This window comes from Suncus etruscus, chromosome 13 (genome assembly GCF_024139225.1).
Source record: "Suncus etruscus isolate mSunEtr1 chromosome 13, mSunEtr1.pri.cur, whole genome shotgun sequence".
Lineage (NCBI taxonomy): Eukaryota > Metazoa > Chordata > Mammalia > Eulipotyphla > Soricidae > Suncus > Suncus etruscus.
In genome coordinates this window covers 72,333,538-72,358,440 of record NC_064860.1, presented here as the reverse complement: position 1 = coordinate 72,358,440, position 24,903 = coordinate 72,333,538, and the positions used below count along the sequence as shown (strand labels likewise).

At 31.9% G+C, this 24,903-nt stretch overlaps 1 protein-coding gene and 1 pseudogene across 2 annotated transcripts in view; both read right to left on the bottom strand.

Moving 5' to 3' along the window:
• CADM2 (cell adhesion molecule 2) overlaps positions 1–24,903 on the bottom strand; it is a 1,096,781-nt gene that overhangs the window by 69,206 nt on the left and 1,002,672 nt on the right. The window contains exons 8-9 of one of the 2 annotated variants that reach the window (XM_049785499.1): positions 24,452–24,630; positions 6,951–7,070 (exon numbers count right to left, since the gene is read on the bottom strand). In XM_049785499.1, the coding sequence (XP_049641456.1) occupies positions 6,951–7,070; positions 24,452–24,630 (299 nt within the window). The remainder of the gene's footprint in view (positions 1–6,950; positions 7,071–24,451; positions 24,631–24,903) is intronic. The other variant, XM_049785500.1, reaches the window with a different exon arrangement.
• LOC126026452 (uncharacterized) lies at positions 3,632–3,784 on the bottom strand (annotated as a pseudogene).

Sequence of the window (24,903 nt, the reverse complement as noted above, 5' to 3'; positions counted from 1 at the left end):
TGGCTTTTAAACCCTATTTAATTAAATTGCCCCTTCAGATAGTGGTTTGAAGTGCACAGACATGCATTTTGCATTAATATAACTTACTGTATTTTGAGAACAGAGAATGAAACACAATTCAAAAGAAGAAATCTATATAAGATAATGTTAGATAAATATTTTAGGCAGTTAGAATCCACTAACCTATAATCCACATTAACAATGGGTATAATTTTATAAGCCTTTTCAATGTTTGCAAGGAACAAAGCTAATACTTCAGTGACTTCTATTTTCTTTTCATTGCTAAATTTTGGATAGACTACTTACCTTTTTTACAAGTTGTTAATATTGCTTAAGAAATCTTTCTTTTGGGGCCAGAGAGAATGCATAGTGGCAAGCATTTAACTTTGCATGCGGCTGACCCAGGACGAAGCCGCTTCCATCCTGGAATCTCATAGGATCCCTTGAGACTGCCAGGAGCGATTTCTGAGCACAGAGCCAAGAGAAACCCCTGAACAACTTTGGTGTGGTCCAAAAACCAATAAATTAATAAATAAACTGTATTTTTTTTAACTTTCTTTGAAATGGCGCTACATCCTTCATTCCACCAAGAGAAAGTGCTAGAGTTTTCTGTTGGTAGTGGCCAGGGAAACACTTGATAATGTCATCAAATCTAGGCCTGTGGCACAAAAGGCAGGTATTCCTGTTTTAGCCCTGTTTTATAAAATCATTTAGTAGGAAATATATATTCAATATGATATTTCAGAAGCAATATCTTAATATTTATATAATGGTCAAATAGTTTTCTAAATTTATTTATATTTAAACAATGAATTTTTATGATACACATTCGAAACTTGGCAACATATATACAAAAAGGTTTGGATTCATAATAACAGAATTTAGGTAGAGTGATTCTATAAGTATATTAAAATCCATTCTGTTTTACAAAGATGATTTAAATACATGCATTATTAAATGAAAATAATACATTATTATATAGTTTATTTTTGAAGCGTTCAGTATCTGTAGCATCAGTGTTTGCCATTTAATTTTTGATTGTAGTGGTATTCCCTGTCATTGATATTTTGATTTTAAAAAATCCATCTTGAACAAACATTTCCAGGTATATTATATAATTACTTGTAAACAACCAGATAGGGAATTAAGGATGTCCCAAAACAAAGTTACCTTTACTAGAAAGCGTTTAACTATCACTTAACAATCGTCTGAATAACCTGCTTCTCTTCTAGAATCCTAATTCTCAATTTTAGGCTTTAAATTCTCAGTGCATGAACCAAGAATTTTTAGATTCCCAAGATCCTCAAATCTATGTGCACTGTTTCTATACTTGCAAGTTTGTTGTGTGGCCTTTGGGATGACTTCTATCTTCCAGACCTGGGGCTATGCATAATAAATCTTGATCCTCAAAGTCCTCTGATGGTTTATTGCTGAAGTGTGTCTTTTTATCATAAGAATCACAGGGCTATTCCAGTCACAACATTGATCTTTCTGTAGGAAATGTCTATAAGGCCTTCTACAAACAACAAAATTTGTAGAAGTGCCTTAGGCATTTGGAGCGAAAAGAAATGTTGATTATATTCAAGGCCAAATAAATAAGTTCCATGTTGTTACAGCATGTTCATCTACTTTATAGAATTATCACCTTTTTCATGTCTCAAATATTTTTATGAGTAATATCATAAAAATTATCACTAATGTCATAAAAATAATTATGACAGGAGAAAGGTAATAGTTCTATATTATCAAAGAACTTTTGCCAGAATTAAAATGATAACTATATCATTATAATTCCTTAATTGTAAAATGCATTACATTAATATGTAAAATGCATATTTCTTCTGGTAAAAATAATGAGTGAAGATCCCAACATATAGATTATTTTATATTTCTGGAAGTGTATATCTCATTCAATTTTTAATCACTCTGGGAATTCAATGCTTCTACAAAGTATTTGACAATTCTGAGGCTCAAGTTGGCTTATACTTTATAACCAAGTTCTTTATAAATAATATACCCAAAGATGTCTCCAGGGAACATGAAATCTCTATATTTTTTATTCCTTGGTCAAGTTGGCACAGTGGCACACTTCTTCATGTTCTAAAGACTTTATTTGTAAGGAGATATCGTTAATTTTTGTATTTTGTTCATATGAATGATGGATGCTTTTCTTAGTCCACAGGGAAGTATTTTTTATGTGCAAGCTAAAGAGAAGTGTAAATTTTCAAGGTTGTGACTATTTGAGCAGTTTCTTTTGCTTCATTTCATCTTGATTTCAAATGTAGGCATAGCTGTGATTTTTAAAATTCATTTTAAATTGAATGTGCTTCATATCATAGAATGAAAATCTCAGGAATAATAGGAGTGGGGAGAATGTAAATTTCTATATGAATGGTGACCTACTTGTGGCCATTAAATATCTGTCGTTATGTATAAATGTTATATCTTGTGAAATTTTTTAAAAAACATTAAATCATGGCAAAATGAAATAGTATAATTCCTATCATTAAATGAGATAACTAATTAAACAAATCAACTTTTTAAAGGGTATTTGTAAAATAAATGAAATCTTTGTACTTTGCAACTTACCTTTAAAGCATATTATTTTGGCGATGGGGATGACCTTCCCAATGCCCCCAAAGGCTGCTTAAGAAATTGAGACCAGTCCTTGCCTTTTCTAATGCCAGGCTGATATAACACAATGCTTAATTGAGAATCCAGTGCTGCTCAGGCTTTTTGAGGTGTTGGGTCTTACTTGTGACAGTCCTACTAGTGCTTAGGTTTCTCTATGATTGTACACTGTGATACTTGGGAGAACATATGGTCCAGGCTTTGAACCAAAGTGGGCTATGTGCAAAGCATATACCTTCATTTTGTCTGATTCTAATGTTTAAAGATTGCATTCTATTTAATTAGAACTCCATCTAAAAATCTATTTATTTAAATTTAATCATTATGTAAATATGAAGTTATTCATAATTTGGTTCCCAGTGTCTACTTCCCTCCACCAATGATCCCACCCAGTCCCATGTACCTTTCACCCACCAGTTTGCTTCTACCAAGGAAAACTTTATTTGGCAAGTTTCTGCACTGTGGTTTACAGTACTATTGTTGATACGATTTCATAAATCCTCCTTTCCATTGAACTCTTCACCTCATTATAATTGTTGCCCCTCCCTGTCATATCCCCTGAGATCCCAACCCACCCCAAGTAGCATGTTTTCTATTGAAAACCAATTCTCATATTTTTTGCCATTCTTAATTTTACCAGCAATGGACAAGAGACCCTTTCCCTGCATACATGCCAACACTTATTATTATTATTATTATTGTTATGTATTTTTTGTTTTGTGTTTCATATATATGTATATATATTAAAAATTCTATCTTAAGAGAATTAATAGGGGAGTTTCATTTATCTAAAAGGAATAGAATACAAAACTCATAGCAATGTCTTACATTGACTGAATCCTCCAAACTCTCAAATATAAACTAAATATTAGTGAACCTTGATGCTGGTGACTCTCACTAATTCCCAGTTAATTTTTAAAGACAAAATAAAAACAATAGACTACAGACTTATCAGTTGTGTCTTTTTTAATTTTTTTATTTATTTTTGTTTATTTTTTTCCAGAGGAGAGTGCGAACGCAGTTCCCCACTACCACAAATTATGCAGTCGAGTTTCCCACATTTGGGGAAATCGCACATCCAGAGAAAAATGATAAGCCTTACCCTGGGAAAACCACCTTCATGATGATGGTATCTCCCCTGCCAGGTGAGTATGTGTCTTTTAAAATGTAAAACATAAGCAGTATAAAATTGCTTACCTTATAAAATACATATTCTTTTTTCTCTGGGTCACATCCAGTGGTACATAGGAGTTATTTCTAAATTTGCACTCAGTAATCACTCCTAGCAAGCTGTCTGGCTTTGGGAACATACAGGATGGTGGGGCTAGAACTCCAATTGGCCACATTCAAAGCAAATGCTGTACCTAATGTATGATCCCTCGAGGCCCCCTAGAAAGATTCTATCCATGTATCTTGATGTCTTTTAAAAATGCATATTGTAAAAATAATAAGAACAAAGGAAAATATATGTAAGAGTCTTTTGTTCTCAAAATGATTCTCAAAGAATTTGAAGTTTTGTGTTTAAAAGGAAAATTACATTGCAATTTAAAAGTGAAATGTACATTTTATAAAACTATCCTAAGAAGCTATACAATTTCGTTTTACTTGAAAAGATAGAGAATTGATTTTATTTTAATAGATTGGATAAATATGATATTTAAGATTCCATTTAGGACACATATCAATAGGAACTGATATAAAGTTCATCTTTAAGATGCACTAAGATGCTTCCCTACCATGTGGCCAACCTGAGGTAGATTCTTGGCACCACATATGGTTCCCAGAGCCCTTCCAGGATTGAGCCTGAGTACTTAATCCCTGAACACTGCTAGTTGTGACCTGAGAGCCCTCCCCTAAAATAAAACAAACAAACACAAAGATACTATAAATAAATATAAAATAATGTTAAACACTTTAAAAAAAGTTTTATCTTATTTTAGTAATAATCTAAAAGCCATGAATAGTTTGAGATACTTATATAATCTATATAAGAGGAAAAATAGTTTTGGAAGAAAGAATTATAGTACTTATAAGTAGTTCTCTTCAAAAAATATATTTTCCGGGGCTGGCGGGGTGGTGCTAGAGGTAAGGTGTCTGCCTTGCAAGTGCTAGCCAAGGAAGGACTGCATTTCAATCCCCAAGCGTCCCATATGGTCCCGCCAAGCCAGGGGCAATTTCTGAGCACATAGCTAGGAGTAACCCCTGAACATCAAACGGGTATGGTCTGAAAAACCAATATATATATATATATATATATATATATATATATATATATATATATATACACATATATATACACACATATGTATATTTTTTCCATTATGTGATTTGTTCTATAATCTGAACTTAATAATACTACAGAGACTGTATCAGTAGGCAATTATCACATTTAAATTGTTTGTAAAACTTGGAATACAGTAAGCAAAGTCAATATTTAGTAACTTTTGATATGTAGTATCAAATTATTGTATCGATTTCTTCTTTGTTTTTATTTATTTCCATTTTATATAGATTTATGAGAAATACATTTTGATTTTTCTAAGTTGCATACTTATCTTGGATTCAGTGTGTCAAGTAATAATAAAAAACTATTTTCAAGAATTTTTATTTATCTTTATGGAAAATTCACAATGAACAGATAAGAGCTAAATTATGTAATCACAGAGATTAAATTTTTTCCTGAACATCTAGGGATGATCTTGGACTCCCCCAAAATGCAAAGTCTAAAGAGGACCATATCTTCACATTGAGCATCCAGATCAATGGGAATTGGGAATTGCTGGCAGTTCTGCAGACCCTAAGAATAATCCCCACACCAGCCAAATGCAAACTAACATCAAAATCAATGACCACACAGTAGAATTTATATTCTGAATCAAAAGAAAAAAATATCATATTATTTTATGAGTAAAAATTTGTCACTCAATTTATTATAGAGAACTAATCAAATATATCTTACAGCAATATAAATGAACCATCTTTGCATTTAAAAGGAAATGTTAAATTTGACCTTGGTACAATTTTTATTACATATATATTAATGTAAAGTACCAAAATTCTAAGTTTAGTTGTTAAAATTAACACATGTTAGTAATGTCAACATAACGCAAATACATATAAGCAGGAAAAATAGATAAACTAAGACATTCTTTTTGAATGTTCCTTATGCAACAACTTAGCTTAAAATTGAGTTTTCCTCACTTTTTCTTATTCCCTTGCCATTTATTAATCACTGAAAAACAGCTGTCTGGTTTTTGACAAGCATGATGTAATTGTATCTTTTAAAGATTATTTTAATTTCTTTAATATTAACTTTCATCAAGTAACAATCCTTTATAGTAAACTAATTGGGATTAACCAAAAACTAAGTATTAACTCATCATTTAATCTTAGAATATTCTTTTTATTTTTTAGAATAGGTATCTCTACTAAGTGAATCACTTTAGAATGACAAGTTTAATATTTAGTGAAAAGTTCAATATGGTGAACAGTTTGCAATGAAGGCATGAATTACATCAATTTTAGAAAGATTTTATTATGTGTATTTTGAAAATATGGCTGCAGAGAAGTAATAAATAGCCATTAATATTACGCTAACAAGCTGAAAAGCAAATACATCTCTACATTATTAAATATATTTTTCTTTCTGTGTATCTACATAGCTAAGTAATAAAATACAAGAATAAAAGAAACAGTGACCCATATTTTTCTTTTAAATTGGTCAATGTTGGAGCTTGATTGGTAGCGCAGCAGTAGGACATTTGCCTCACATACTGCTGACCCAGTATGGACTTGAGTTGGATCCCCGGCATTCCATATGGTCCCCCATGCTAGAGCGATTTCTGAGCGCCTAGCCAGGAGTAACCCCTGAGAATCACTGGGTGTGGCCCCCAAACCAAAAACCAAAAAAAGGAAAGAAAACCAAAATAAATAAATATAATTGGTCAATGTAGTAGAGCTACAGTTTCCTTTAGCCATGTTCTGAAACATATTTTTCAGTTCGTGAATTAAACTAAATTTATATGTAAGCAGTTTTTCCATTGTGTTTAAATAAATTCTATTTGATTATTGAGGTAACTTTATTGTTATCATTTTTTTAGGGGCAGCACACCAGCAGTCACTCCCGGCCATATGGGATGCCAAGGACTAAACCTGGATTAGCCACATGAAAGGCAAGTGCCTTACCCACTAAACTCTCTGCCCCAATTATGTCTTATCAGTAAGCAAATACAGATCTCCATTTTTCTTTTACCTTTGCCAGTACCACCTTACTACTCCTTCTCACGTTTTTGAGGTCATAATAAAGAAGCATACTGTACCTCTTAAGCTGCTGGTTGTTGCAGATGGGGTTGGGCTGTTGGTTATGGCTACACTGGTTGTGACTGGTGCAGAGGTAAGGGAGGGGATGATAGTAGTGGGAAGCAAAGTGTTGGGAACATCTGGTGAGTGGAAAAGAAAACAACAAAACATAAAACAAAATCATATCATGCAAACAAAAGGAAAACACCAATGATTTACATTAAAAATACATGTATCTAATTCAGTTTAACTGTAGCAGGCTTAAGCAGATTGTCTGGTACAAGGCGTTCTGTACCACACAGTTCTTGCCATTTTTTGTTCACATCTCTTGCATGCTCCAATAGAATTCAAACAAGGAGCAATGTTTCACAATAAGGAACAATTTCATAGTGTTTAGGGTGAAATTTAAAATGACAAGAATTAATTTGCTCTCAGAACCATTAAAAGTTTTTGACATGCAATAACAAAATGTAGATAGGTAAAACAAAAACTGACATGCTTTATCAAAGAAAAAAACAATAAACAGCACACCAAATAATAAACACAGTTAACACTAGAAGATTAAAGAAATGTTAACAATGGATGAGTATATGCATGTTAAATGCTTTTTAATTTTTTCATTTAGGCAAATAATAATAGAATATATGATGAAAGCAATCTTTAGACACACACAAAAGGAAGCCAATTGTTATTTTTATTATTTTGCATTTCCTTTTCTCACAAATGATGTTAACGTACAGCATATAGATTTGGAATTCTTACCCTTATTAGCTGGTAACGCCTTCTAATATTATTGGAGTACCTAGAGTCTTTAACAAGTATTGAATCAACTAGCATGTATCCCAATATTCAAAAAGATTTATGATTTATTTTAGTTGACATATCAAGAAGAGGCTTTTGACTATAGGCTTTTGAGTCAGTCCCTAAATCATAATTAGTCAGAGATTAAGAAAATTTACAGTAGATTCAAATGCAGAAACATATAAACACAAATGGAAACCTTAGAGTTTAACTATTCTTATTTTCCTTCAGAACCAGCTGAAAAATAAAGGTAGCACAAAGAAGGCTGTAACAATCTAACAGTGTAACCAGTGTCAAGCTATGAGAAGCCCAGTAAAATTGTCTGAGTCTAATCGTGCCTAAGTGGATAGGCATATAATTTACCCACTGAGGAAATTAGAAATATTTCACAAATGACCTGTAATTACTGTGCTGAGACTTGATTTCACGTATTTGTCACAAAGCTCCTATATATTCAGCATTTGACAGATTATTTTGTTATTAAAAGGCTTCCTGTCATTCTCTCAGCTAGTCTTTGAGTAACACCAAAATTTTTCTTGTACTTTACTACTGATAAATTGCCCTGCTCAATCCACAGATTTTAACCTGCTGAAATCTCTACGCTGGAAACTTCAGAAAACAGCATGAGAGTATTCTCTTATTTTGGGTATTGATATTTACACCTGTTTTGCAACAGGGAAAATGCTTCCTGGCCAGTAAAATTAAGAAAACAACCTTCTGAAAGTTCAGTGGTGCTACATTAATCACTAGGGAAAATGGGTATTTCCTGGAGTGCAATTACCATGATCATAAACTAGAAATTACTTTAACAGCATTAGAAATGAATGAATATTGTATATGTACACATACACTTTCTTTTTACTATTTTTAAACTTTATTAATTCATCTGGTATTTTTCCTAATGATTTGCATAGGCTGGAGGTATAAACAAAGACATTTCCAAAATAATAAAAAATGTTATTTTAATTTTCCTGCAGATAAAAGATTGGAAATGATACATTAATAATGTTATTTACTCACTAATACCTCAAAATATGTATTCTTAATAAATGCAAGAAAAAATATTATCCAGTACTGCCCAATACATGAGCATGCAATCATTTAAGACATTTAAAATTTCACATAATTATCTATAATTATTAGAATAAGCAAAAAATAAGATTTCGGATTTATTTTCCACTAGAGAATGTGTTGGAGTTTGGTTTTGGTGTATTTGGAAAGCGATCTTTCAAAATTAATGATGCTCTTATAATGTTTCTTAAAATGTAAGTATGCAAATTATAATCATACTTTTATGTGTAGTAAAATGAATGTAATATAATTTAGAACAAATATAAAGTGATATTTATTTGTAAAAGAAAATTTTTATATAGAAATGAAGTGGATGTAAGAGTGAAGACATAGTGGGTTCATAACTCTACAGATATAATTCATATGGTCCCTTGAGCACAAAGTCAGAATGAGTCCTGAGTATCACTGGGAATGTTCCCACTCCCAAAAAATAAAAAAGAAAAGAGAATAAAATTATGAGGGGCCAGAAAGATAGCACAGCAGTAGGGTGTTTGCCTTGCAAGTGGCCAACCTGGGATAGATCCTGTTTCGATTTCTGGCAACCCATAAGGTCCCCTGAGCCTGCCAGGAGTGATTTCTGAGTGCAGAGCCAGTAGTAACCCCTAAGCACTGCTGGGTATGGCCCAAAGACCAAAAAAAAAAATAAAGAAAGAAAAAAGAAAAGAGAAAGAAAAAAATGAGAAATTTTAATAGTGAAAGAAGTCTAGTCCATTGAACAATTGCATAATAGTGTAAATGAAACCTATGTAAGTTATTACAGAGTAAATAATCTGAGTTATTTTGCAAAAGAATTTATTAACTTGAAGAAGTACGATTTCAGTCTGAACAAAGTAATTGTTGAATCAGGGAACTAAACTCTGTATACAGGTACCATTGTAACCTTTGTTCTGTTGAATTAATTAGTCTCTCATGCTCACCAGCATGACTTATGTATGAAATATTGTAATAACTCCAAGCTACACCCATGCTGCTTTTACACCCACATTTTTTAGGGGAAAAAATGGTCAGTTTTCAGAGCCAATTTTTCTCTAGATATACGTTTAGCTTCTTGTATATATTCTTATGTATATTTTTTGTAAAGCCGAGTTAACATAAAGAAGCTGAATCCTAGAACCCTAAAATACATCACCTAATTTTAGTTAGTAATTTAGATGATTCCATTCTAGAAGGTATCAATTTTCACTGTTTTACACTCAGAACTTTCTTTACTATCCTTCAAATACAGATTAAATGAGTTCATCTCTTAAGTAACCCCAAATTTGCATTACTATATTTGTTCAGTGGACTTTCAATCACTTTATACATCACATAATTTGTATAATATACAATAAGCTTATAGGCTCATTATATATAATAAAATATTTATCTAACTCCTATAAACAATAGACTAGGTCAGGATATGTCATGAATTCAGTTTTTGTAATTTTTTTTTTGTTTTTTTGTTTTTTGGGCCACACCCGGCATTGCTCAGGGGTTACTCCTGGCTGTCTGCTCAGAAATAGCTCCTGGCAGGCACGGGGGACCATATGGGACATCGGGATTCGAACCAACCACCTTTGGTCCTGGATCGGCTGCTTGCAAGGCAAACGCCGCTGTGCTATCTCTCCCAGTTTTTGTAATTTTTAAAAATTATTATTATCTTTTTTTACATAGCCTCCTATGTCTGCTTTTTTATTTATTTTATTTTTAATTATGTGAACAATGATGCAAAGGAAGAGGACAAGGTAAAGTTACAGTGGAAGGACAATCACCCAAAAACAGAGTTCTCAGAAGAAATCCCCCTGCTGACACCTTAATTTTGAACTTACAGTCAAAGAACTTTAAGAAAATACCATTTTTTCTTGAGACAAATTTCTTGGACTCAACTTGTATTATGGCTCAGTTTCTATATTAGAATGTCTTGTTTTAAATTTTATACCTGCTAAAGTGATACCTTCAAAAATTTATCTGATTTGTATCTGCTCTATAAATACTTCAGTGATAAATTAAATAGCAACTGATTTTTATTCTTTGATTATGCTTCAAATATTAACTGCTGCTTTCTTCATTTTATTATTCACCCTTTATAACTAATTATCATTATATTTTTACTATATGATAATTAATGTTTCCATAACTTTATCACATTCTTCTTTCTTCAGAGTAGAACACATCAAAACAATATGCATGTTAGAGAGAGGATCCTCATTTTTCAAGAACATATCTGCAAGGATCTGAGTTTGGTTTCCAGAATCAAATGCCTTCTCACTTCCCAAGCACCACTGGTTGTAATTTTGATGGGCCCTAGGAACTTGTTGTCCAAGCAACATATATTTCCTATTCCCAGCATAGAATCTATCAGTCTGATTTCTAAGAATCACCAGAAGAGATCCTCAGGTCACAAATCATTCCTTGGGAATCTTTACCCCTCATTCAAATGAAACAATAGAAAAATATATGTGTGTTGCAATATTAGCAACCAAGATTTTTCTAATTCTCTTTAATTTATATAACCAATACAACTCACTATGCTTTGATTTTGAGGAACACCTGCCTCCACACTCAGCAATCACTTCTTGTAGGGCTCTAATGTCCACATGTGGTGTGGGAATCAAATCCAATCTGGGTGCGTGTAGGATAATGGGTTACCCACTGTTTTATAACTCTAAACTATTTTAGTCTTATTATATAAAAACAGAACAGTTCAAAGTTCATCTTGTCATCAGTGGTTAAAAAGTTATAGTCAATAATTGTTCTTTAACATTTAATTTGCATCACTTATTTTTTTCGTTACAAACCAACAATGGTAATATAACGGTATAAACATCATCATACACTTCTTGCTTCCTTAAGGTAACTCATTCAATGCTTTAAACATGCTTGGCTTTTTATAAGTAATTTTCTCACCGTTGATAATGAAACTAGTATAAAGAAAATAATAGCACCATTAACAATATGAATCAGCAATCAATTAAAAGGATAATTCTCTGCAAAATAATTGTCTGTTTCCTTTTATCATGTGTAAGGTGGGTTTATTTTTTTAAGAATTCCAGTTATGAGTCATCAAGTATAAATGATTATTAGCAAATTAAAATGCAGCATCTTTAATAACTCAATGCTTTTAAAAGTATTAGAGCTCTAAATCATATCATCCAATACTAAAAAATAAAAATCACTTCTTTCCTTAATGAAGGAATAAAATAACTTTCAATTGCATTTTGTTACTGGAGCTTATTAGAGCATAACATATTCTGTATAACCTTGTCAAAATGAAATCAGTTTCAACAAGCACTATATACAATAAACTGAAGAGTGGTACAGCACCTTTTTTCCAATAACGAGCTTTTCAGGTTAAAGGTATGTTCTATTTTCTACGAATACAGTGTACAATAATTTCTAACTTATCAACCTGTATTGTTTTGTGGCAGTTTCTCGTTTTAAAAATGGCATTCTGGCTCATTCGAAATGGATTTTTGAAATAACATTAACTCTATAGAGTCCCAGAAATCTCTGTTTCTCTCCAAGGACTAGTGTTCAATAGAGAGAAAAACCTCGCCCTTTTACCAGAATTTTGCATGTCATTTTGCTTCATATCACTAATTTTCTAAGAAACAGTGTTATCACGACAGAATACAAACCAAGGATTATTAGTGCATATAGAAAAAGTCAGAATTATGCATATTAGAACAATTTAGAATTTTTGAGTGCCCTTTTTATAGAAGCAATTCATGTTTCCTAACCTTAGAAATAATAAGGAATTCTTAAACTTTGTACTGATAATTGAAGTGCCACTGGAAGCATCTGTAAGAGAAAAAGTGTGCCTTTGTTTCATTGCTTGTCAGGAAAGGGACATTTATCTTTTCTATGTTTAGTTATATGTAGTATACTATTTGGATTATAGGACAAGAATAAATAACAGTACCAAGGCTCTGATATAAATTACAACTACAGATTGACAATACCTTAACTTGTCAGTGCAAGCCTCCTTCCCAAGTCTATGGTAACCTTTATTCTTCAAGAAATGGGCCCATTATAAAATTAGATTTGAATAAATCTCTTTCCATTCCCTGATAACTTCTACTGGTTTAACATACTAAATGGGATCCTTATAAAATAAAAAAAGACAGAAAGTTGTTCTTGAAAAATAAAAAGTACTGCAATTTTAAACTGTAGGCGGTATCAGATAGTCTTATGTAATTACAGGGAAAGTTTATGAATAAAGACAGTCACTTACTTGAAAAAAATGTATGCATTTTTCCTTTTAAAATACTCTTTTCTATTCCACACTGACAAGAAAGTAAAGTGGATTTTCAAGTAAGAAAAAGGAACTGCCTTTGAAGTAGATAATCCTATATTATGTAGCTCCGCCTATTTAAATATTATAAACTATTTCCTATTTCTCTAAAAGAGCTATACCAAAAATAGATCAGATAACTTGGTTCAATGATTTTAGATTTTCCAAGGATATAAGTCAAACATGGCAAAATGTTGGGGGAGCATACCTGGCAGTATTCAGCATTACTCTTGGCACTGTGTTCAGGGATCACTCCTGATGGTGCTCAAGGGACCACAATGGGGTTAGAATCTGAAGTGGGGTTATCTATATGGAAATAAAGTTCCTTACCCCTGCACTATCTCTTTCTGATCAATGTAACGCTTCAGGAAGAAAAAAAGAACATGTAATGTATATGTCAGAACACAAAGGCAGGTATGATATATAAGAGAATCACCAAGAAATCTTGTTTGCATGTTTATCAAGTTTCTGTAACGAAACATGTAACACAAAGTTAACACAGAATTTAATCTCTAAGTATCTGTGTTTTCTTGTCCAAAATTAAAAGTTTAGAACTGGTTATGCATAAATATTTCATTTAGACTTTTAAGTAATAATTATTGCATTTGATCTGAAAGCAAATGCCTTTTCTCAATAAACTTATAAATGCAAACATTTTTATTTGAGTCTTTAGGTGCTGCATTAATTTCCTAATTTTGGTTAAAAGCGATAAATGCAATTACATAATTCCTGTGGTGACTCTGAGTTTAATTCATACAACTCATCTTCAAGAAACTATCATCTATACTTAAATATAAGGACCATGGGAGGTAGTAAAAAGTTTTAATGTCTATAATAAATATTTTAGGAAACCAAAAATCACTCTCCTAGGAAGATACTTATATTTAATATGCATGCTTATAGTTGAAATATCTCTTAAGCATTTTATTTGATTTTTTGCTTGTTTACTTTACTTTTCAGAAAATATTTTCTTATATTGTTTGATATATATGTCGATTTCTCACTAGAGGTAGAGGTATGTACTTTTAAATTTCATTTTCACTATTCTACTACATTTGTGTGTGTGTGTGTGTGTATAAAGTGCCTTGCTAGTTGTTCATGTACATGCAGAGTTCACACCTGATGATTAAGGGCCTGGAATATGTGTTTAAGAGTCAGGCAATACCATGCTATAGAGGTTAATGGTGCTAGTGGACTATGTGTTGCTAGGGAAAGAATCTGGTGGTTTTGTGTGTGGGGTGTGTGTGTGTGTGTGTGTGTGTGTGTGTTTATGTGAGGTATTTACTCCAGCCTTTAGAGCTCCCAGTCCTCCAAAACTATCTTCCTAACTCTTTATTTTCTTAAAAATACAAAAACAAAAAAACAAGCACCATAAACATATAACAATGTGGGGCCAGAGTGGTAGCACAGTGGTAGGGCGTTTGACTTGCATGCGCCTGACCCAGGATGAACCTGGGTTCAATCCCCGGTGTCTCATATGGTCCCCCAAGCCAGGAGCAATTTCTGAGTGCACAGGCAAGAGTAACCTCTGAGTGTCACCATGTGTGGCCTCAAAACTACAACAATGTTACTAATGTTATTAATAACATCAAGTAGAAAAAGTTCTGTAATAAACACGAATTGAATTCTTTTATATAGCACTAAACTTATTGAACTCCAGTCTTCCTATACATATCGGTTTGGAAAGAAAAAAGTAGTGAGATGAATTTAAATAAAATATCCAATATTTGAACATAAAACGTTAGGAAATATTAAAGGAGAAGGCAGGATTAGTCAAAAATCATTGCTATAAAATTGCTATAGTTAATTTAACAAAATCAATAGCAAACATTTTTCAGTTTTATTTTTGCTTCACATAAATTGATGCACCTACTTTGATGTATTTAAAAAAGATAACTTCAAATAAACTTAATAATGTTAAGCAGACTTGTTAGGAAAAAAAAATATTGAGAACTCAAAGTATTGGAATGCATGCTGAGTCTCAGGGTTAGTTTTCTAAACTGAATGCTTTCCCAAGCACTGCTGGGGTAGAATACCTGAATACAAAACTGGACATAGTTCCCGAGCACTGCTTGTTTGGCCTCCAAATAAACAGTCATGTATTGAGCTGTTATATTAGTATATTAGCATTGATTTCTTTTACATATTGTATCAGACTATTGGTGTAGATGTTTATATTAGCATATAAATAATCCATATTTTTCATGTTTCCAATAAAAAGATCTGACAGGAAAATCACACAAGAAAATGTAATCATTAATTGTATTAATATTTTCCTACAATTTATGATGCACTTTTACGTAATTTTTAACGCCAGAGATACAGAGATCAACAAGAAACAGAAGAACCTACTTTTAAGGAAATAAGAGTGTCTTTATGTAAAGAACACAATGATATATAAGCAATGCATGGACATACCTAATATGTGGTTATACATATATAGACCTATATTAATTCTGTATATTTAAATGTGTATATAAAATACATACATATACATTAATTGAATTTGAAACTATCAGATACTTATAAATAGTGGACAAAGAAGTCTGTGGAGATCCAGTTGGTCTGCAATTTTGATGATAAAAAATATCTTGTCCTAAAATTGGTGTCCACAGCAGACTTCTTTATATATTCTGAACAAACACTCTAGGCAGGAAAAAATTCCTAACAAGAGGATGAGCTTGAAATCTCAAGGAGTCAGAAGTGATGCAATGGAAAGCTAAGCTCATTAGATAATATACCTCTAATCCATGCTAGGGAGACTGGTGTGATAAAATAGATCCAATAGAAAAATGATTTAAAACATGATTTGGAAACAGTATCTATAGAATTTATTAATAAATTAGAGAGAGCACAGTTAGAATTCAAGATAGCATTGCTTTGATTCCAGTGGAAACACTGGAATGTTGGTGGAAGCATCAGTATATTGTTTCTTTGCTTGTAACAATTACTTTGTAAAAAAAAAAAACTACACGGTGGATTTTATACTACATCTCTATCTTCTAGTTTAGGCACACTGGTGTTTCTGAAAATAAATGCCAAAAATTGATACTGCAGGGACTGGAGCAATGGTACAACAGGAAATGCAATTACCTCGAACACGGCTGATCAGATTTCAATCTCCTACACCCCATATGGTCCCTCGTGAACCATTGCATTTTGCTTAAATCAGTAATGAATAGACCAATTAATGAACGTGTATATTTGCGTGGAAGTGCTTTGCACACTTTGTAAAACTGTAATCTAGCCTTATTTCTAATTTCCTGTTTCATGATCTGTATTTCCTATTTCAATAGCCTTCTATGTATGGCAACTGATAGAAAATAGTATAAAAGGTTAGGAGAAATAATATGAAAAATAGTAAAATTATTGACTTTTCTGAGTGACAGACTTCTTCCTTCAAGCCCGTGTTATAGAAATTTTTCTGAGTCCTATCAACCTATAGAAAAATATTGACTTCAGAAAGTTATCTCTGAACAGAATTCTTCCACTGAACATCACAATTAATTCTCTTTATATTCATCGTAAGACAGAACTATAATAAAGCCTCAGCTCTGCTTTCAATATGCTGCACACTTTTCACGTGGTCTGTAATGGAAAGCTTGCTCCAGCTCCACAATTTCATTTTACTGCACTTTCCTTTGCTGAGTTCAACACCAGACACATGCAGTCAGAGATGTGCCTTTCCCACAGGCATTACAGCTCATCTTGCTTATTGGTGTCCAGAAATGGTATGTTTTATCTCAGCAATTAAAAAAAGTGCTTTATTAAAAATCGCCGACAGAGCTTTACTGTGTGGAAGCTCTCAACTAGAGACGAGAACAGCAATCACAGAGCTCTTCCATTAGTGCACTGCTTGTTGCACCATATGGGTGTCTTTTCTATCCTTTTCTTCTGACAGTGCATAGTTCTCCTTCTATGTTTCTAAAGGAAGCTTCTCCAAAGGAAAAACTGCTCATTAAGAGTACATAGAATTAATTTACCAACTGGTAGGTTTGCCTCCATGTGAAGGAACAGATTTTTGCTGAATCCCTTTTTAATGTTTGCTAGGCTGTGCATCTGTCCCTAATGTAGCCTTCTCTTTCCTCTTCCCCACCCACCCATATGGGCACAAAGACTATCTCAATTCCATTCTGATTTGTATCATCTTGTCTACTAGTACAACTAAGCAAACAAAAAATGTCATAGTGCCTATCTATGTTGTTTTTAAGTGTTTCATCGCGTAGTAATTGCCAACTTTTAGGCTAGGACTTATTTACTATGAAGCACGGAATTATATGTTTTTGTTTTAATGTGAAGAGAATTCTCATTAAATTTCCAGCAGTTCATAGTCATGATTTTACTAAATATTGGTTTAGGTACTAAATGTTCTAAGACAACCTAATTTTGATTATAAAAACTAGTTGAACGTTTGAAAGAGATTATAGATAACACATAAATGATAGGAAAGAAGACTCCCACAATGGTTTATTTTGCTTCACTCCCATATAAGCAAATCAAATATGAAATGTAGAATTGGCAACACTTAGCCTGCAAATGAGCATGCATTTGCTTATAGTCTCTGAAAAACAAATGTATTTATAAATGAGTTTAAAAAAAATCTTTAAATATAGGCTCTATGTGGCAATCTATGCTATCTATGTGTACAATTTTTTGTATCTGAGCATTTTTAACATTTGCTATTAGCAATAAGCACAGAGTAAAATGAAAGTTGCAGCTGTATTGATTATTTAAAGATTTAAAAGCATATTAAGTAGTTCATTGCACTTCACTAGGTCAAAATGCGTAAACATTTTTAGCGGCTATATTCTCTTTTACTTTTAACTTTACAAATTGAAAATATTAGCCTGTCTAGAGTACAGGCGGGGGTTGGGTGGGGAGCAGGGAGACTTGGGACATTGGTGATGTGAATGTTGCACTGGTGATGGGTGGTGTTCTTTACATGACTGAAACCCAAACAACACAATCATGTATACAATCAAGGTGTTTAAATAAAAAATATAGTTAAAAAATTGAAAATGTTTTTATAATGCTTCATTCTAACAATAAAACATGATAGATCCATCCTATATTTATGGCATTTCTGAAATAAATTACCCTGGCAACATAAAAGGGTAATATAACATCTTTCATCAGTATTCATTTCAATAGTTACATGAACAAATAAACAAAGTAAACTATAACTGTCAGGTCATATTTCAGGCATATCAAATCAGCACCTTGCAGTAAACTTATTGTTATTGTAGACATATAAATCAGCATTTTATTCTGTTTTACTTTTTAACATAATGCTAGCCATAGAGAACAAGTTTTACATAGTAATAATGTTGAAAATTGCTAGAGAAACAAAATGTATCTATATGAGGAAAACTATGTTAGGAAGCACATAGATGACAATTTTATTTAAAATAAGAATAGCAAGATTTAATACATAACTAATTAATAGATGGTTACAAAGTTAGAACAAGTGCAAAATACTTGAAGTCTCATAGATAATTTTATTTCAAGGTCCTCATACTTAGAGTAGTAATTTTTGAGAGGTGGGAATGACATGAGGATCTTTCTGGAAATTGGGCTTTCAATTATGTCATAACTATATCATAGCAACTCAAAGTCACATTTTAAGTGAAGTGGACTCTCCAGTGAAGTTCCTCTATGAATTGGAACTACACAAGTTAGTAAGCTACTCATAAAAGGACTGAATTATTATTCATTTTCCCTAAATTTCTTATTTCATTCATTTTTTCAAATTAATACACCTTTTATTTTTTAAATTATTATAATATATTCTTAATTTATGCACTGTGGTTATAAAATTATTGATACTTAAGTTTCAGTTAAAGAATATACACCACCCTTTACTAATGCACTTTTCCCTTCATGAGTTGCCCTCCTATCTACTCCCTGCCTCTCTCTGTGGCAGGCATTTTGCTTTTCTCTGGGTCTCTTTTTCTCAGGCTCTCTCATTTTCCTTATGCTTATGCTATCATTAATTAAAAGGTAGCATGCACATCACTTTATCCCTTAAAGCACTCAGTTCTTGTCAGAATGATAAATTCTAATAATAATTTTCATGGTGGACTTTACTCTAACTGAACTCACTGCTCTCTGTGGCAAGCTGATCTTTCTATTCCTTATCAATAATTTCTATAGAATATTACCACCATCCTGTCTTATTTTTCTTATATCCTACAAATGAGTGAGATTATTTTATGTCTATACCTCTCCCTATGACTCATTACACTCAGCACAATAATCTGTTTATCTAGCTATAAACAAATTTCATGATCTTTTTTCCTATGGCTGCATAGTATTCTATTATGTACATGTGCCACACTTATCTGTTGTTGGGTACCTGGGTTATTTCCAAATTCTCATTATTATATATAGTGCTGTGCAGAACATAGGTGAGCAGTTAAAAATTTTGTATTGTGGTTTGTGCTCTTAAGGAATGATCTAGGAATGATAATGTTGGATTATATGGGAACTCAATTTCTATTTTTTTTTGAGGAATATTCATATTGTTTTCAGAAAGTCTGGACTTTAGTGCCATTTATGGTATTCCCATCAACAGTGAACACGAGTCCTTTTCTCTTATTTCCTTTTCCCACATCCATGCCAGCAATGGTTGTTCTTGTTCTTTGTGATGTATGTTTTTTTTCTGTACTGTGAGATGATATCACATTGTTGTTTTGATTAGCATCTTCCTGATAATTAGTAATATGAAACATTTTTACACGTGCCTTTTGGCCACCTTTATATTTTCTTTGAATAAGTATCTGTTTATTTCTTCTCCCCACTTTTGGATGGAATTAAATGTTTTGTCCTTGCTAAGTTCTATCACTACCTATAAATCTTTTATATTAACCCCATATCAGATGGGAATTAAGAGGACCGCTTTGAAGCTGGAGATGACACAAAAGTTCCAGCATCTTTATGCTACTTCTTATGAGGGAAATAGACCCCTGATCCTGTCTATGTCATGAACAGTTGAGAAGGAAGAGAAATAAAATGCTGTGAGAAACAGACTGCTTCTATGTGATGCATGCAGGATGACCTTGGGATAATTTCCTGCCTAGTGACTAATGAACTGTCTCTCTTGTTCTACCCACCTATTGCCTAAAAAGACCCCACCCCTCCATATATTCACCTTTGTTCTTTAAGCATGAGCTCAACTCTGTCCATAAATACTAAACAAATATTGTTACTAAAATTTTTTTTTGTATAAGCACTTATTTCTTAGCAATCAGGTAGAGTTGATTCCATTTATACGTTAAGAAAAAGTATTGAATTTCTCCAACATGAATGTGCTAAAAGTAGAAGTGATTGTGAATCTGAGAAAGAAGAAGTTTAGTCTCTGGGAAGATGTGCTAATTTGTCTTTCTCATTTTTCAGAAATCTTTATAAAAACTTCCTAAATTATTTATATTTAAGATACTTTCAAAATAGTATATTTTTTAATCCATTGATGGCAGAAATGTAAATATGTGAGTCATTTCCATTCACAGTTTTGATTAGCTCAAGGTCATATGCAATTATCTATTGTTATTCCTTATATGACAACTTAGTATATTTTATGCTGGTTATTGTGCAATATTCAAATTTGATCATATTTTATCAGAGAATATTTTGTATAAATATTTTATATCAGAAAGAATTTGTTGTTGTTTTTTGGAGGGGACCACACCCAGCGGCACTCAGGGGTTACTCTTGGATCTGCACTCAGAAATTGCTCATGGCTCGGGGGACCATATGGGATGCCGGAGGTTGAACTTGTGTCTTTGTGAGTCAGTTTCATGCAAGGCAAATGCCATACCACTACACTATCACTCAGGACCCATAAAAGAATGTTTTATGTAAAATCTATGAACTTAAATTTCATTTGTAAGCAGTAGGTTGAGACACAGCAGTTAATAAAGACATAGGAGATAAGGCACTTTTGTTGCATGTTATTGCTATAGTTTCATCCCAATGTACCTGGAGAACCCCAAATAAGACAGAAAAAGGGTGATTATAAGTTCTATCATTTTCTCCATATAATATGGATTTGAAACACTGCTAAATTTTAAACACAACATATTTCTAGCCTTCAAGAATTTGTTACATATTTTCATGTCTCACTAAAGATTTTATATACATATATTTTTATATGCAAAGTAACTTTCAGGAAATTTAGTAAATTGTATTCAACTCGAGAAATGATCATATTAGATAAAATTAAAATTATCTTTTCTAAAAAAACTAATAAAATTATAATAAAAATCTTATTCTGATATAATATTCACTTAGAATAAACTAATATATTTATTAATAACCCAAGGGTACTTTTATCTAATAAATATTCTCATTGACTCTGAGTATCAACATTATTGGATGTCCACTTTTCTATAGCTCTTTCCCTGCTTCATATAGTGTTTAAGTTAACTCTCATGTAAAATTAAGTTTCTCAATTTACTTTACTCCGTAGTGACTTATCTGCATAACAGATAAGTTATTAGTTATTTAATACATTAATAAATTTTCTCTTGATCCTATTTCAAAAAATATTTAAATCAATAATATAACTGCTTATTTTAAGATAATTTGTATAAAAACCAATCAACCGCTACACATAAACAGCAGCATAATAATATTAAAATGTAAGGAGACATATTTCTGTTGATGCTACCAATTTAGCATTAATGCTCTCAATTTGAGCTTGTTAAAAATATGCTGTGTTCTTTCCAAATGAAATATACAGAGCTTAAATATTTTATAAATTCAAAGTTTTGTCCTACAGTATTTGTATGGTGAATTTTGTTAGACCTTTCATTAAGAGTGAATTTTATACTGGCAGTTTTAAATTACAATCTGCAGTTCTAATGTTGAAATTTGTAAAGATGTATTTAGAAAGGGGTGAACCCTCAGTGTCTATAACACACAATGTCAGTACAGTTAATAATTAAGTGTGATAAAGTTTAAATAATGCACTTCCATTGACACCCAAAGAATAAAATATAACCATTAGACTGACATCTAGATAGCAAATGATTTCACAGAAAAGTGCTCAGACCTCCATCAAATTAAGAATCAATAGAAACTAGGCAACTGTGGTAGAGTCAAAAGACAACTGTCTCAACTCATGAAAGGCCCTTCCGTGCTGAAGCTATATTAAATTATCACAGCTAATGTAAAATCAACCTCGGTGTAAAGATAAAAAGGGTAAAGTTCTCACAAATGATCAGTTATCACTCCATTCCAAATGCATACAGCATTCATTATAGATCGAAATGCCACTCAAATTTCATCATTTAGTAGGGTTTTGAATTAGCCAAACCATTAACAGGAGAGAGCAGCTTTTTATATTTATATAACCAGTCACTAATGAAACATTATACTCATGTGCAAAGGGGAAAAACCCTTATTTTGTAATGAACCCAATTGGAGCCCTTTTTAAGCAGAGAATAATATGGCTTCACGGTTTCATCGAGCCTCTCATTACTTGTGTCAATAATCCTAGGTAAACTACTGTTGAACTTCACAGCATTTATCTAGCAACATGAATAACATTAATCTACGGGGTGCTTTTGATGAATTGTAGTTCAAAAGGCAATGCCAGAACGACTTCTTACAAAGTGCTTAGAGAAGTATTTATTAGAAATATGTCAACTGCCAACTACCCAAAGGTAGCTTGGCTAGTTAGGAAATCATGCTGTGGGCTACCTTGCAAACACTGGAAAAAATATAAATTTTTCTCCACTTGAAATACATTAATAAATGAATGACATATTTTTCACTTAGATATTTTATTTCTTCTGTCACCCCTTATAATTCTCTATATTTTATGTCATATTGCTTTCAATACAATATGGCATGCTCTACAACATGCCCCCAGGTTCCCAAAAATTTTTTGTGAGAGAAGCATTTAGAGAGCTAGAGGAGAATCAGACTATGCCTCACTTCTGTGACTGCATGATATAAACATCCAGTCTGCATGAGTTAAAAGCTTCTCCTGAATGCTGCTCAAAGTGTCTAACTTATCTTCTTGACGTATCCTGTGGGTTATTATATTCTTGTTGGAAATATAACTGGCAGGGTGTATCTACAGGAGTTGACCACATTTAATTTGAAATTTTCAGCCTAATTTGATTAGCTGATCTTTCTCAATGTTGAAATTTGCACAATTCATGAGGCACTAGAAATCATTCTCCAAGCTCTAATACATTTAAGATATTCATATGTAAAGAGTTAATTTACTGCAATATGTCATTTTCCTTTAATAACATAACAATACTGAAAATTGAGAGATCATATCAACCAAATGAGCATCATATACTAACTTGAAATGTAATTTTCAAAAATTTTACTGCAACATTAATACTTCAGAAAAATGAAATAATGTCTTCAAAATGAAATAAGTTCAGAATGATGAGCTCATCTTCCAAATAAGTTTCTGAAATATCATAGTACTAATCCATGTATATTACAAAATTCTAAATTAATATCCACGAGAATTACATAAAGAGAATATACCATCTCTAAGACTTCTATATCCTTTGGATTTTCTTACATTATTGCTTTTTATAATATTGTTTATAATATTGAATTACTATGTAAAACACAATGCTAGTCTCAGAAAAGATTTTGTTGGTGAAATATTGGAAGAAAATAACATAAGTCTATAATTATTCCTTTATTTCCTAGCACAAAAATTAAACTGAACAGATCTTCAATAAGTAAATTCGCTTAATTATTTTATTATCCAATTTATTAAATTTATTAAAAGTTCATCTCATCAAACAAACCCACAAATATTTTGATATGGGAAGTGAACTATAAATAAACATTATTTTATTATTTATTTCATTTGCTCATTTTATTACACATATTGATGTTAGCTCAAATTTGAAAAAAATGATAATACTTCAAATTCATAACTAGCTAGTGATTTTTGTCATTAGTATTATATACATTTGTCTTCAGTGTGGGTCAATGGCATTCAATAAATATTTTTCAAAACAGCAAAAAAACCCACTTTTTTTTAGAATACTACCAAATTTAACTTAATGTACTTAAAGATAGTATTATTTTGACTTATGGCTAAATAATTTATTTTTATATTAAAATATACATGCATATATTTGTTATCACTCAAAATCTTACTATATATTTAAAATAAAAATGCTTTGCACCAAAATAATATTCTTAACATAAGTTGTACTTTGATTTTAAGATTTACTTGAAACATATTAATTATGAATCTTGGAGACAATTATTCTTATAAAGAGTTCTTCTGAAAGAAAAAAATTTAATTTCCTTACTATTCTAAAGAGTTTGAATTTAAATATGTTTTGGGCTACATTCTTTTATCTAGAATGATGACAAAATTGTACTCACCATGTACAATGAGAACATACTCTGCACTGCTTTGGCCAATGGTGTTTGTGGCTTCACATCGATAAGTACCATTATCCGTTTTGTTCAGGAAAAGAATGTTTAGCTCCCTACCACTCACAACCATTCGGTCAGGATCTGGTAATTCTGCACCATCCTTTGTCCACAAAACAGGTTCTGGCCTAGGGGATTTAAATATACATATAGAGAGAAAAAAAATTAAGGTAGGTTGAAAATTCTATAAATTAAGCAAGTGAAGAAAAATATAAAATTCAGGAAACATTTGTACTTCTTCAAGGTATCAAAGTAATATTATACATTCAACCAGATTTGGTGGTTTTGCAAATATCATGTAACTCTATTTTCTTCTTTGTTAATCTGGTATGCATTAAGGAACCAATCAGTTAATGAGATTATCTATAGATGTTACTAAGTATTCCTTCCTAAAGTACAGT